Here is a 13111-nt window from a genome sequence, read left to right as displayed (position 1 = left end):
TTCCTCTGTAGGAGTGGAACAGTGAATGGAATAATTTGTCCTCCGTTGCATCAGCTTTGAGAAAACTGAAAAGAACACAACACCTAGGCCTCACCTCTTACAATATGTGGGCTTAGGGGGGCTCAGAACACATGCACGGAACCCCCTCGATTCCAGGACTTGAGGGGATACTGTCAGGAACTGGTATTTTAAATGAGACACGCGTTTGCAAAACAATCGGAAAACATTTATTATACTGAAATGTATACATCCTACTATTAAAAAAACAAAGTAACAAATTTGCTGGTGCCATAATTTAACCTGCTTCACTGGGACAGACTAATGTTCAATGCTGCTTAGTATAATTTCAAGTTTGATGAGCTTTTAAGTGTTTTTAACCCCACTTCTAAAACCTGATGAGGAATTCAAAATAGCATACAGCCTTAAATGACATTTATTGTTCCATATACCTTGAGACTCAAAAAGGAATGCTAAACAGACAAGCAAAAATCTGAAACAAGAGATATGCTCACTTCTTTCCCAAGTGATTGGTAACAGAAAACGTGTTCATATGAAAGCAAAGGGAGATGACAGAAAGGAAATATTCCTCTGCTTTTAGGGCCTATAGGAGTTACAGATATTTTCAAACTGAAGATGAAAATATTTAGAGACTGGGCTTCTCTGTATCCAATAACCCTTTAAGAATAAAACACAGAAGGTCAAAGCTTTTACACACTGAACTAGTCTGTCTTCTGGGAGATTTCAAAGCCCAAATTACTCGTTCCTATTTCTGCCGGAACAAAGATAAGATTCAAATAACACATTCAGAACCAAGACAGCTGCGTAACTGGTCAGAGATGCTATAGTTAAAGGGGAACTGAAGTTTAAAGAACTGGTCTGCTACACCACAGGCCTCACAGATGCTTGCCGGTGCGTGTGGGGAAGGCTCTGGGCAGAGGGAATCGAAAAGACAGGAAAATTGCAAAAGCAGTGGACTCCCTCTGAGAAGTGTACTGGCAGACAAGCATTTGGTTTTGTGGAAGAGGCACCCTTTTTATAGAAGAAGCTATTATGTGGTGTTTAAGAAAGCCTCTCAATCACCAAAATATTTACCCATGATTATACTAAAGCTCCTTATATTTCAGAAGTGTGGAGAATTTTTACAGTACAATTTAGTGTTTCATTTATGACATCTCAATTGCCGTGAATAATTTCAACTTGTTGATAACAAAGACCCCTTAAAGCACATCAGAAATGACCCTACGTTTCCCCCTACCTAGGTCACCTGTTTCCATTGTCTGGGACAGGGCTTTAAAAATGTTTTAAGAATAGGATGGTGCTGGGTGGGGAGGGACAGAGAAAGGGAGGACCACCACATGAGTTTAAAAGGCAAGGGGGTTCAAAAATGAAAACCAGAAACAAAATGCTAAAAATGGAAGCAAAAGCAAAAGGTTTTTCAATAAATCTGGGACAAAGCAAAAACACAAAAGTCTTTGTACCTATTAGGATTTACACTGATCCTCTCACCAAGGTACTCTTGATAATGCAGTTTGTTTCAAGGCTGACTTCCTGGCTTGGGTCTTCCCCGATCTGGCACGAGCCCGTCACACATACCCTCAGACATGATTTCTTCCGAGAAGGCGCCAAGCCTCTTACCTGACCCACGATCACGGTCTCGGCACATCGCACCTGCAGACAGATTCCGTGCCGGCTCCACGACAGCACTGTCCCCCACCCCCGCTCTGGGGCAGCAGAAGGTTCAGGCCATAAAAGCCAAACTGGCACAGAAAGGTAAATGCCCACAGTATGTTTTACATTCATTTCCAAACCGCATACAGTGTAAAAAGACAGCAAAGGCTGCTTCTAGGAACTGTATCTACTGGCCTCTGCCAGAGAAGCAGGCAGCCCCGCCGGCACGTGGCCCCCAGAGCCGCACGCGCACTGTCCCGACGTGCTCACGCTCACGAGGATGCTTGGCTATGGCAGTGACAGTGAGGAGATTCACCTCTCATACAGCTCATTAGAAAGGTCATCTTGTGTTTTCAATATGAAACATTTCATACGCTAAAATCCAATCCCAGGACTTCTTGGATTCAGTCTTCACACACTTTTAAGCGTGACTTTATTTGGTACTGAATATAGTTCAGACTAAGTACGACGTCACTTCAAAACTATGTGGATACCATCACCGTTCTCAGCTGCAGGGAAAAAGAGATGTGACACACAGTTCTTTCAGGCAGGCCTAGGAAAACCAAGGCCGTTAAACTGAAAACTCCCAGAAAGCTGCAGTTTCCCATCCCACTTGCAGCTACCTTTAAATGATTCTAGAGAAAGAGCATGCACACAGTCCCTGGTGAGGTATTTCATGTTTTGATGTCGGGCCCATGCTGCCGGTCCGCTCTGGGGCATGCGGGGATGGAGACAAGCGGCCCAGGCGGCGTAAACAAAGGGGCACGGGAGCAGGTGTGGACGCCGCGGCAGGCCCCAGCACAGCCAACTCCCCACAACACACACACACACTGAGTGCATCCATCCAACCTTCCCTGGAAATCAGCTCTGAGCTCCTCAGAGGCAGATCTGAAACGTTTTGAAAATATCACTACTTTTGTCTGACGGCCTAGTGTTTCTCAGGAAATGGCTAGAAGCGGTACAGGCATCCACCAAGGAACAAAAGAAATATTTTCATGAGGACAGGACTCTGAAAGACAGCATCCTGAGATTGGAGGGGATGTCCTGTGGTGTCTGACGTTAGCAACGTCCCCTGCTGTCACGGAACACAACCATCCGATTACAGTATGAATTTCCTTTTTTAGACAATTTGAGTTTTGCAGAGTAAAAAGCTGTATTGCTTTGACAACAAAACGCTGAGCAGAAGAGCACTAAGCCAAAGGTGCTGTGACAGCGAACGAGGAAGTGAGCCAGCCCAGGTTGGAGCCACCACGCCGCCGACGGGGTGGCAAATGCAGGGCGCTGCTGTTCTGCACTCCGCCCTTCAAGAGCGCCTCCCGGGGAAGGGGGGTGCAGGACCTGCTCTTCGAGCTGCAGCTTTTGTGCTCGGACTGGATTTGGATCTTAACTCACTGGACTTTTAAGTCTCTTCTCCTCATCATAATTTTCATTTAAAAATCCCTCCATTAGCCCTCCAGTTGGAACTTCTCTGAGACCCATCTGGGCCCTCCTTCCATATATTCTTTCCCTAAATGACCACAGTGACTTCCACAGCTGAGGGTCACTGCTGATGTGCTAAAGGCTTCCCAGTTACATCTCAAGCCCAGGCCTTTCCTGCCAGCCCCAGACAGGGACAATTCACTGCCAACTTGACCTTTCCAAGCACATCTGAAATGGAACTCTTGCCGCCCCCCGCCCCCAACCGGTTCTGCCTCTCTACTAGGGACACTGTCTGCCCAGCTGCTCTTACAAGAGTCACCCGCCCTCCCCCGACCCCCGCTCAACTGTGGAGCACAGCAGGACCTGCCCATAAATGTGTCAGACCTAGGTGACCTCTCCTGCCTCCTGCCTCCAGCTTTCCCCCAATTCCCATCGGCCTCCACAGAGTTGCAAGAGTGGAAGAAAAACATAATCACATTCCTTCTTTGTTTAAACAATTTCACGGACTTCTCAACGCATTTCAAGTAAAATCTCAACTACCGTTATACCAGGTCCTGCACACCAGACTGCACCTCCCACCCTGACTCCATCTTGCTCCGTGTGCCCCTGACACAGCCTTCACTAGGCCCTGCACAGCAGCCCGGCTCTTTCCTTCGCACACAGCCTCATACCCCCTTGGGGTGTTCCTAGGGTGAGCAGCTCCCCTCACTCTTCAAGTCTCAGCATTATTGACACCTTCTCAGAGAGGCCTCGCTCATCTGCTCCATGTCCCCCTACCCGGCACCCCCTTAAACACAAGCACCCCCACTTTCCCACTCCTTCACAGCACTTAAAAGATTTTGTAATTGTATGCACTTGGTGGCTAATTCTGGTTTGCTTTCCCCGCTAGGAGTTCCACGGAATGTTCTGTTCAAGACCTTTCTAGCACCAAAAGCTGTCTGAAAGGTGTTCAGGAAAATGGTGGCTGAATTGAGTATTTTTTCCCAATAATCTAGGACTGACTCCTCTTATTTACTAGTTTATTAACCACTAGGAATATTCTCGATTCATTTTTCAAACTCTTAAAACTAGTAAAGCCAGCATTTTCAAAAGTAAACACACAAGATGACTACTGATTACAGGCACACATCATCTTTCATGATTTCAGCATTTCAAGACACATGCACTCATGCAAAGTACCTTTTACTGTGAAGAATAAAAAACAACTCTCATCTTGAAAGTTCTGAACCATCTAGAAGGATAAAGCAGATAACACAATTAAGATCCAACTGTTTTTTCTGAGCTGATCAGAAAAGAATAGAATTGGCAGCTCCAGGAAAATGTCATCATCTATATACTGTTGCACAAATACAGAACTCGGTGGTCGAAACGGTAACTGATGAAGGCAGCGTAAGGTAGTAAACGTTTCCACCTGCTGCACTGGCGGGGCCTCGTGCTGGCGAGGCCTGCCCGTGCCCGGTCCCTGAGACAGCCCTACAACCCACCTGACCCACTGGGAGCTTTCCCCGACAGGCCCTGTGAATAACAACTCTCAAAAGAGTCACGGTCTTAGCGGTCTTCTATTATTACCTGCTTGTCGCGGAACACTGGGGGAACAATAACCTTAATGTTTTTAAAAACCAGCCATCAGGAGCGCCTGCGTGGCTCAGTCGGTTAAGCGTCTGCCTTCGGCTCAGGTCATGATCCCAGGGTCTTGGGATTGAGTCCACATCAGGCTCCCTGCTCAGCGGGAAGCCCGCTTCTCCCTCTCCCTTTGCCCCCCCCACCCACCACTCGTGCTTTCTCTCTCTACTAAATAAAATCTTTAAAAACAAAAATTTTTTTAAATAAAGATCAGTCATCAAATAGGAAAGAAAACGAAAACACATCCAAAGACCCCCCTACATAAACCTGGCCAAAGCCCCACTAACCCCGGAGCCCCCAGTGAGTGTTTAAGGGAGGGTGGAGGGCAGAGGGGGCCAAGCCATAGGTCTGGGTTTATATCCCTTGTATCACCAGGATACCCGAAACTCCTGGTTTTAGATTCTTACAAATTTGACCCCAGCTCTTTAAAACTGATTCTCAGGAGTACTTGCACAAGAGATCACAGAATTTTTCCGGAGTTCTTCAGTGACAGAAAATAAAGGCCAGCGTGGAAGGGAGAAGCAATGGCACGGCCAGTTCACGTTACCTGATCACTAACAAGAATGTGAATACCAGTGGGCCCCTGTCTGTAGACCTGGTTAATCTGGTGGAAAGGAATATTAAACACCAATGCAAGTTTTCGAGCAACTTCTGAAGCAACCATTTCTTCCAAGTAGATTGCATGATACACTGAAATAAAAAATAAGAGTATTTTAGCAGTAATCTTTGATCTGTTTTCCATGTCATCTCTAAGAAGATCACCCCTTTCAAAGTACTAAAAAATATATAAAAATTAAAAATGGGAACTAGTTATTTCTTTCCTCCCTTACCACCTACTGAAATAATAATAAATTATACCACACGTACAATTTAATAAACATTAACACTAATATCTGTACAGAAGGATCTGAGGTTTTAATTTTTCTTAAAAAACAAACAGGAATTAACTGCAAATGGGCACAGGGGCCTTTCTGGAGTAATGGGACTACTAAAACCCGATGGTGGTAATGGCTGCAAAACTCTCAAGTGACTAAACTGTCTTGGAACTGGACACTTACAGTGGAAGGATTTTATGGTATATAAATTATAGCTGAAGAAAGCAGTTTTCAAACATCATGTGTTTCTAGTGATATATAAAAAGAACTCTGTTCTTGATTCAGTAATCCTACTATGGGGAATGTATCCCAAGGAATCCCCCCGAGAGTGAATGGAACACGGTGTAGAAGACACAGCATAAAAAGCTAAGGACGTGGACAGTGGCACCTACTGTTGCTTCCCACAAGCTGCAGTGCAGTCCAGCCAGGGGCCCGGGTTTCTGGAACCTTTAACTCTGCAGCAGCCGCCATCTGCTGCCAGTGCATCTGCAGCGAGCACGGCTCTTGTAGGTCCTGCTCAGTTACGGCCTAAGCCAGCCAGCCAGCGAGCAGAGCATCAGTGCTAGAACTTGGCTTCCCCAAACTGGGGTTTCTTGTGTGCTTACAATAACGGAAACCTCTGCTAATTACACATTATGGAAAGCTTCGGATGTGGAACTACAATTAAGGGGAGACACAGAGCTGATCTAGAGCGGAGTCCCCAAACTACAGCCTGTGTGAGCCCAGCCCTGCTCTCACTCGTTCTTTCCCAACAGAACTGTATCAGAACACAGCCGCACCCATCACTATATCTGGTCTGGGCTGGTTCTGGCGCCGCAATGGCAGGGCTGGTGGGAAAGAGCCCCCCGAGTCCACAAAGAGGCATTTCCTACTTGGCCTTTTAGGGAAGTTTGCCGAAACTTAGAAAACCCCTGATCTAGGGCTAAGTTGGCCAACATTTCCCACTCTCCTCCACAAACACGTTCCCCAGTCCAACAGGCCTGACCGCATAGATGGAAATGATATACAAGATCCTGGTGATACTGGAGAGCTCCTTTAGAATGTTACCGTTTCAAGCTAAGCCTCTGTATCTTTAGTCTTCAAATTCACAGCTTTTAAAGTCAAAATGACACCAAGTGGAAAGGCTCACAAGAGTGATGCTTTCTTTTGGATTTTTCGAACACCAAGTGATTCTCGGAGCTCTACCCAAAATTAGGGTAAATGATCGCCTCTGTGAATTCCATAACACACTTCTCTCTGGAAAATTCTGAGTGTGTTGCCCTTATTTTGTTTCAGAATATGGGAAGAGGGAAGAGGGAAGGTATTACCACGCACCCAACCTTACAAATAAGAAAACACATCCTTTAAAAGGTGTAATTGCTTTTGTTTTTAAGGGCCATATTCAGAGGAGAGAAGGGCCAGGGTCTGTTTCTGCCCTCAGCCAACGCTCTATTATACAAGTAAGGAGAATCCGTAGGCTGAGAAGGATGGCTACTGGCGTGGAGTGCTCAGCACACAGCTCACAGCACTGGCCGGCTGCACGTCAGACACAAGTCCGTGCACCTGGTGCTGGGACGCACATGAATCTCTCCACATGTGACAGTTTATGTTTCTCCCCCCAGTCAGTAAAATGGAAAGGAAAAAAAAAAAAAAAGAAAAACCCTCCTGCTTTCTTGCCATGCTACCAATGTTATACTCATCATTTCAGTAAATCTGAGGTTTGTGGGGGGGAATAGAAGCCAGCAAAACTCCAAAAAGCACTTGAGCTGGGCTTTTGCTTGTTAGCTCTTCTTTCCAGCAAGGAGACTTGGAGAGTGGCGGCGAGAACAGAGAAAGGCAGCTCGCTTCCTCTCTGGGGAGGCCTTGGCCCCAGGACCACTGCCCAACCCCATGCGGTCTGCACTCCCACCCAGCCTTCCTGTTTCTGCCTCGCTGTCCGAGGTGCGCTCTGGACCCACCGTAAGGCGTCCCACCGCCACTGTCGCCTCCGCCGCCGGCCGGCTGCTGGCCCTGCAGGGGTGGGCTGCTCGGCTGCTCCTGGCAGACGTAGATGGTTAAGCGGGGCCTAACTGACCTGCAATCAGAAGACGCCCCGTGTGAGCCGGCGGGAGAACGCCGCCCCGCAGCAGGTACAGATGCCAACTACAGGACTCTAGGTTCTATTTCCTTACGCAGACTTTACGGTATTAGTTCATTACACGAAATAAATGACTAGTAAAAATATAAAAACACACACCTCACACCAACTATCACAGGTGGTCTAATCTGATGATCCAGACTCTAAACCATTGAGATGGTCTGTCAGATGCTGGTAAATTTAAGTTTCAAGATTAAGTCAGCAATTTAAAGTTAATAAGATTCAATTTTAATGGAATTCTCACGCCACAAGTCTAGAAATAGCAACGATAGTAAATGCATCTTAAAAGCCCGAAGAGTTTACAATCCCATCATTTTCATTCACAATCAGAAGTTTACATTTTTAACAACTGTTTAGTATTAGTCATATGACCTTGAAAACCATAGATTCTGTATCGCTCACCTAAATGAGAAGTTTGTTTTCTTGGCAACAAACCCAGTCGTCTTCAAGAAATCAGTCCTGCCCATGTGCATTTCTACAGCCTTACAGTCTACCTCTGCCCTCATCAGTGCCTGCATCATACCTGGGCCCGCCCTGAGGGTGCACACAAAACAGTCTTCTTGTGAGCGCAATGCCGCCCACGCCCCACAGCGCGCACGTGCGCCAACCGCCAACCTAGCGCGGCCACGTTCTGCCCAAACTCCCCACGCAAAGGCACGTCCTCAGCTCAAGCAAACAGTTCCTATCAGTATTTTACCTGGACTTCAGGGAATTATAGAGCCGAATTCCATCGGCTGCACCACAAATTTGTACTAAATCCTCCTTTGTCAGTTTTAGTAAGTCGGCACCTGGAGAACAGCAAAAAGAGATTCTTTTCAAAGAGATGGAAAAAGAACAAGCAGGACTGGCTGCCTTACAGCGTCTGCCTTCACACAGTGAGCTGTCCCTCAAAACCACCATGGTCTCCTGCGTGCACACTCGACACAAACACGAGCGCGTGCACACACTCCCTGCCCCACGGAGAAAGCAAACAAGTAAATACAATGCTGGCACTTCCGTGCCCTGTACGAAGGAGGGGCTCAGAAGCGCAGAGGCAGGTCAATCAGACAGATGCGCGGGGCCCACAGGCCTGTCTGTTCCCCGCACACGACCTCACCGCCCACCTTGTTTTGGCTGGCTGGTGGTTTTGTGGATAAACAGGACTCTGACCCCAGATAATTAACCTTGAGATCACAATAATAATGTTTTATTTTACAAAAAGAGGAAGTGGAAGTCTAGCGTTTTGGGGACCCGCCCAAGCTGGTGGCTAAGTTAGGACTAGGCCTCTTTACACTTGCCAACATTCTGCAGCGTAACTGTCAGCAGCCAGTTCTAGTACGAAAGCGAAAATCCTACGAAAGGATTTTCCCCCACAGATCGCCAGCGTAAATGACACAGTATCTAGGATTTGCTTTAAAATAGAATAGAAAAGCGGGAGAGAGAAGAGAGCAAAACCGACCAAAGGCTGGGGGTGGTTACAGGGAAGTTCATACTCTCCTACTTTTTATGTTTGAATGTGTCCGTAATCTCTTTTTTCCCTCTATTAACACTCAAGATGTAGTTTATTGGTACAATTAAGATGACCTCTGGGATTAAGGCATGACTTTCATGTAATAAGTACCTGCTGCTTAGGTATGTAACAAGATAATGGGGTTGTCTTTCTATTTTTGAAGGCCTGAAGGGGAGAGCCTGGTTAACTTCTAGCTTGTAAAAGAAATAAAGACCAGAGAAGCCCACCCCCATGAGGCACGAACACTAAAGGAGTTGTTTTTCAGAGCCAGGGAAGCAAAGACTGGCTGGCCCCGGTCTCTCCTGGGGCCCACAGCTGTGGCCAGGAATGGGTGTGTGCATCCCCTCAACCTGCACAAAGAACTGGACAGACGCTCGTGCGCACAGCCTTTTCTGAAGGTGAGTGCCCAGAGGCTCCGAGCCAGCAGCCTCACCCTCTCCTTCCGGTTCTGCTGGGAAGCTCCTCGGTGAGGAAAATGCAGGAGGCCAACCCATGGGAGTGCTGCTCACAGTGAAAAGAGCTTAAACTTCTCCAGACAGAAACATGGATTCATCTAACAGGACCTCCCTCGGTTCCCACTGCCGGAGCTTTTTGTATGTGCTCTGCTCTTCATTCATGTGTCCTCCCTATGAAGGTTCAAGATGCATCTTCCCCACACAATGAAATTTTTAAATTTCCAATTTTTCACAGATAAAAATATAGTCATATAAAAATGTGGCTACAAGCCAGCAAGACTTTCATGCAGTACTTTAATTTTAAAGAGACAAAGAGCTACACAGGGAATGACTACTCACTGCACAACATCGCAATAAATGGCTGACGGAATAGGAAACCACGTTCTTTGTGCAATCAAGCTTTCCCCTAGGCCAGGCGTGTGCACGCAGTTCTGTCCTCTTCGAAGGCTTGCCAGTACTGCACTTCCCTGGCCCCACAGCATCATGGGCAAGGCAAGCTCACTACCAGTTTAGTGTGGCCCAGCAATTTCTCGGGAGGTGTTTAGCCAGGCTATGTTAGGGAAAGGGTCCCAGGGCCAAATACACTTGGGAAATGCTGCCCCCCGCCCCACGTGGTCTATCTATCACTGTCTCTCTAAACAGAGAGCACCACCTGGAGAAGCTCTGCTTGGTCCCTTTTAATATTCCATCAACAGCGGCGCCTGGGCAGCTCAGTTGGTTAAGTGTCCAACTCTTGGTTTTGATTCAGGTTCTGATCTCACGGGTCGTGAGATCAAGCCCCGCATCAGGCTCCACACCCAGAGGGAGTCTGCTAGGATATTCTCTGCCTCTGCCCCTTCCCCAACTTGTGCATGCATGCTCTCTCTCTCTTCCCCCCATATAAATAAATAGTATCTTAAAAAAAAAAAAAAACCAACATACTCCCTTAGCTAACTCTGTAAGAAAAACTTAAAAGTTTAAGTATACAAAAATCATACCTGAGTAGATTCATATCACATACTACTACACAACAATAAAGAGGAACTATTACTATATGTAATCACTTGGATAGACTCAAGGGCATTAGGCTGAGCAGAAAAAAAAGCCAATCTCAAAAGGTCACATACTATGTGATTCCAATTATATACAACATTCTCGAAATGATAAATCCAAGAGACAGAAAACAGATTAATGGTTGCCAGGGAACAGGTATGAATGGGGGAGGGGCAGGGAAGCATAAGGGAAATCCTTGTGGTGATGCTGTAATTCTGTATCTTAATTTCGGTAGTGGTTTCACGAATCCATACATGTGATAAAATGACACAGAACTATATACACACATTGCACCAATGTCTATTTCCTAGTTTTGAGATCATACTACGATTATATGAGAAACTGAGTGAAGGGTACATAGAACACCTCTGTATTAACTTTGCAAAAGATAGGCAAAAATTACTTCAAAATGAAGTTAATAAAATGAGAAAAATTGCACAGAACTCTATACACTTGTACAAAAATGAAGGCACATGAAACTGGTTTTGGGAGATTGTACTGATGTCAGTTTCCTGGTACAAGAGGTATGCAGGATGTCACTAGATGAAACTGGGTATGAATCCATCATTACTTCAAAAAAGTGTTTTAAATTAAGGTTAATAAAAGTACAGAAACAAGTACAAAAGACACATGTACACAAAGATGCACACACACAAAACATACCTGAAAAATTGGAAAACAGTCTTGTGTAGGAAGAGAATCTGTTTTTGAGCAGCCATTGTTGTGTTTCCTGGATCGTGGCTGAAGGCTGAAGTTGCTATTAACAAAGAAAATGAACACAAACAGAAGAAACTATTCAAACTTACCAAAAAACCCCCAAGTCACTGGCATGTTATAAAGAACAACACTTAAACAAAACACAGAACTCCTCCAAGGTTAAAGTAAAAAAAAAAAAAAAAAACACCCAAGAGGAGGACAGGTCTGACTACTCAAAGACCCAAATAATGCCTCAAGCCCCTCTAAGAGCCTTAAAACGCAGGCCCCTGGGCAGCTCAGTTGGTTGGGCGACTGCCCTCGGCTCAGGTCATGATCCCAGGGTCCTGGGATCGAGTCCCGCATCGGGCCCCCTGCTCAGCGGGGAGCCTGCTTCTCCCTCTGCCTGCCACTCCTCCTGCTTATGCCTCTCTTTGTCTGTCAAATAAATAAATAAAACCTTAAAAAAAAAAAAAAATTGCAGGGGCGCCTGGGTGGCTCCGTCAGTTAAGCAGCTGCCTTCAGCTCAGGTCATGATCCCAGGGTCCTGGGATCGAGCCCTGCATCGGGCTCCCTTCTCAGTGGAGAGCCTGCTTCTCCCTCTCCCTCTGCCTGCCTCTCTGCCTATTTGTGCTCTCTGTCAAATAAATAAAATCTTAAAAAAAAAAAACAAAAAAAACGCAGACCCCTTAGAGCACTGGACAGCTTCAGGATGAAAACACTTACTTCAATGGAGGCCTGTGAAACTCCATCTCCCTGATGGTTTGGGGAAGAAGAATTGCTGGGGAGAACGGAAGGAAAGAAAGGAGAATTATTACACACACACACACACACACTTAAATCAAGACATTAAAGGGTATTAAACTGGGTAAATTTAATCTAATATTGTAGAACAGAGCATGCAGATTTGCAATTAAGAATGTTGGCACCACTGGTCAGGGAGTATGATGAAACTGACAGGAGGCGGTTTAACTGGTGCCTCCTCCTCCAGCAGTTCTAGTAAGAACTTCAAGTTTTAGGAAACAAAAGGATTCCAATTATTTCCAGGGGTGCCAGGAAATTGAAGGATACTCACTCATTTTAGTAAGGAAAAAGATATGAGAAATTAAGATAAAGAGTTAAAAGTAACTGCAAAATACACACACATACACACACACTTTAATAAAATAAGGAGCTCCAAGAAATGGTCCTAAGTAAAAATGGAGAATGATACCCCTTTAATTAATATTTACCCATGAGTAAAGAGAGAGAAACTCAGGGAAGCAAAAGGAACAAAGGTGTGCCACTCTCTCTGAGTTTTTAAGGTCAAACGAAAATGAAGACAACTCCACAGGGAGTGTGGTGCCTTCCTGGTCCAGGGCTCAGACCCCTTCCTCAGCGCCTGTACTTCAATTACGTAAGTTCCAATGCTGACTGGTGACTGCCCCTCTGGGCCCATGCAGACAGGGAAGGTGTGCGTCACCTGCAGAGCAGAGAGCACAGGTCCTGGCCAGCGCAAGGTGCGCGGCTCCCGGGAACTGCGCGATCAGCCAGCAGTGTGGGAGCCCAGAGCCAGCCTCCGAAGTCATGACTGTGGCCCAAGATGACTCGGACTGGGCTGAGACTAAAACGGCCCCCACATGGGGACATGCCACTCCCTAGTCTCTCCGACGCACAGTCCAAGAGTGTGTTCCTCCTCGAAAAGCACAAAGATCTACAAGATGAGCTGCCTGCCAATCTACTCATCTCTGCAGGGAAAAGC

The 13111-nt window shown here is 46.2% G+C and overlaps 1 protein-coding gene across 6 annotated transcripts in view; it reads right to left on the bottom strand.

Moving 5' to 3' along the window:
• Positions 1 to 204: 204 nt before the first annotated feature.
• UBP1 (upstream binding protein 1) overlaps positions 205 to 13111 on the bottom strand; it is a 54329-nt gene continuing 41422 nt past the window's right edge. For 3 of the 6 annotated variants that reach the window (XM_034991503.1, XM_034991523.1, XM_034991518.1), the window contains 7 exons: positions 12097 to 12151; positions 11341 to 11434; positions 8399 to 8489; positions 7523 to 7638; positions 5258 to 5400; positions 4267 to 4318; positions 205 to 2221 (listed from right to left, as the gene is read on the bottom strand). In XM_034991503.1, the coding sequence (XP_034847394.1) occupies positions 2151 to 2221; positions 4267 to 4318; positions 5258 to 5400; positions 7523 to 7638; positions 8399 to 8489; positions 11341 to 11434; positions 12097 to 12151 (622 nt within the window). In that variant the 3' untranslated portion in view covers positions 205 to 2150. Of the gene's footprint in view, positions 2222 to 4266; positions 4319 to 5257; positions 5401 to 7522; positions 7639 to 7726; positions 8236 to 8398; positions 8490 to 11340; positions 11435 to 12096; positions 12152 to 13111 lie in introns of those variants that run through there. The other 3 variants (XM_034991513.1, XM_034991532.1, XM_034991535.1) reach the window with 2 other exon arrangements.

This window comes from Mirounga leonina, unplaced genomic scaffold, assembly GCF_011800145.1.
Source record: "Mirounga leonina isolate KUSES-001 unplaced genomic scaffold, KU_Mleo_1.0 Mir_115, whole genome shotgun sequence".
In the NCBI taxonomy this organism is placed as follows: Eukaryota; Metazoa; Chordata; class Mammalia; order Carnivora; family Phocidae; genus Mirounga; species Mirounga leonina.
The sequence above is the reverse complement of the archived record's forward strand: the minus strand, read 5'-3'. Positions and strand labels throughout refer to the sequence as shown.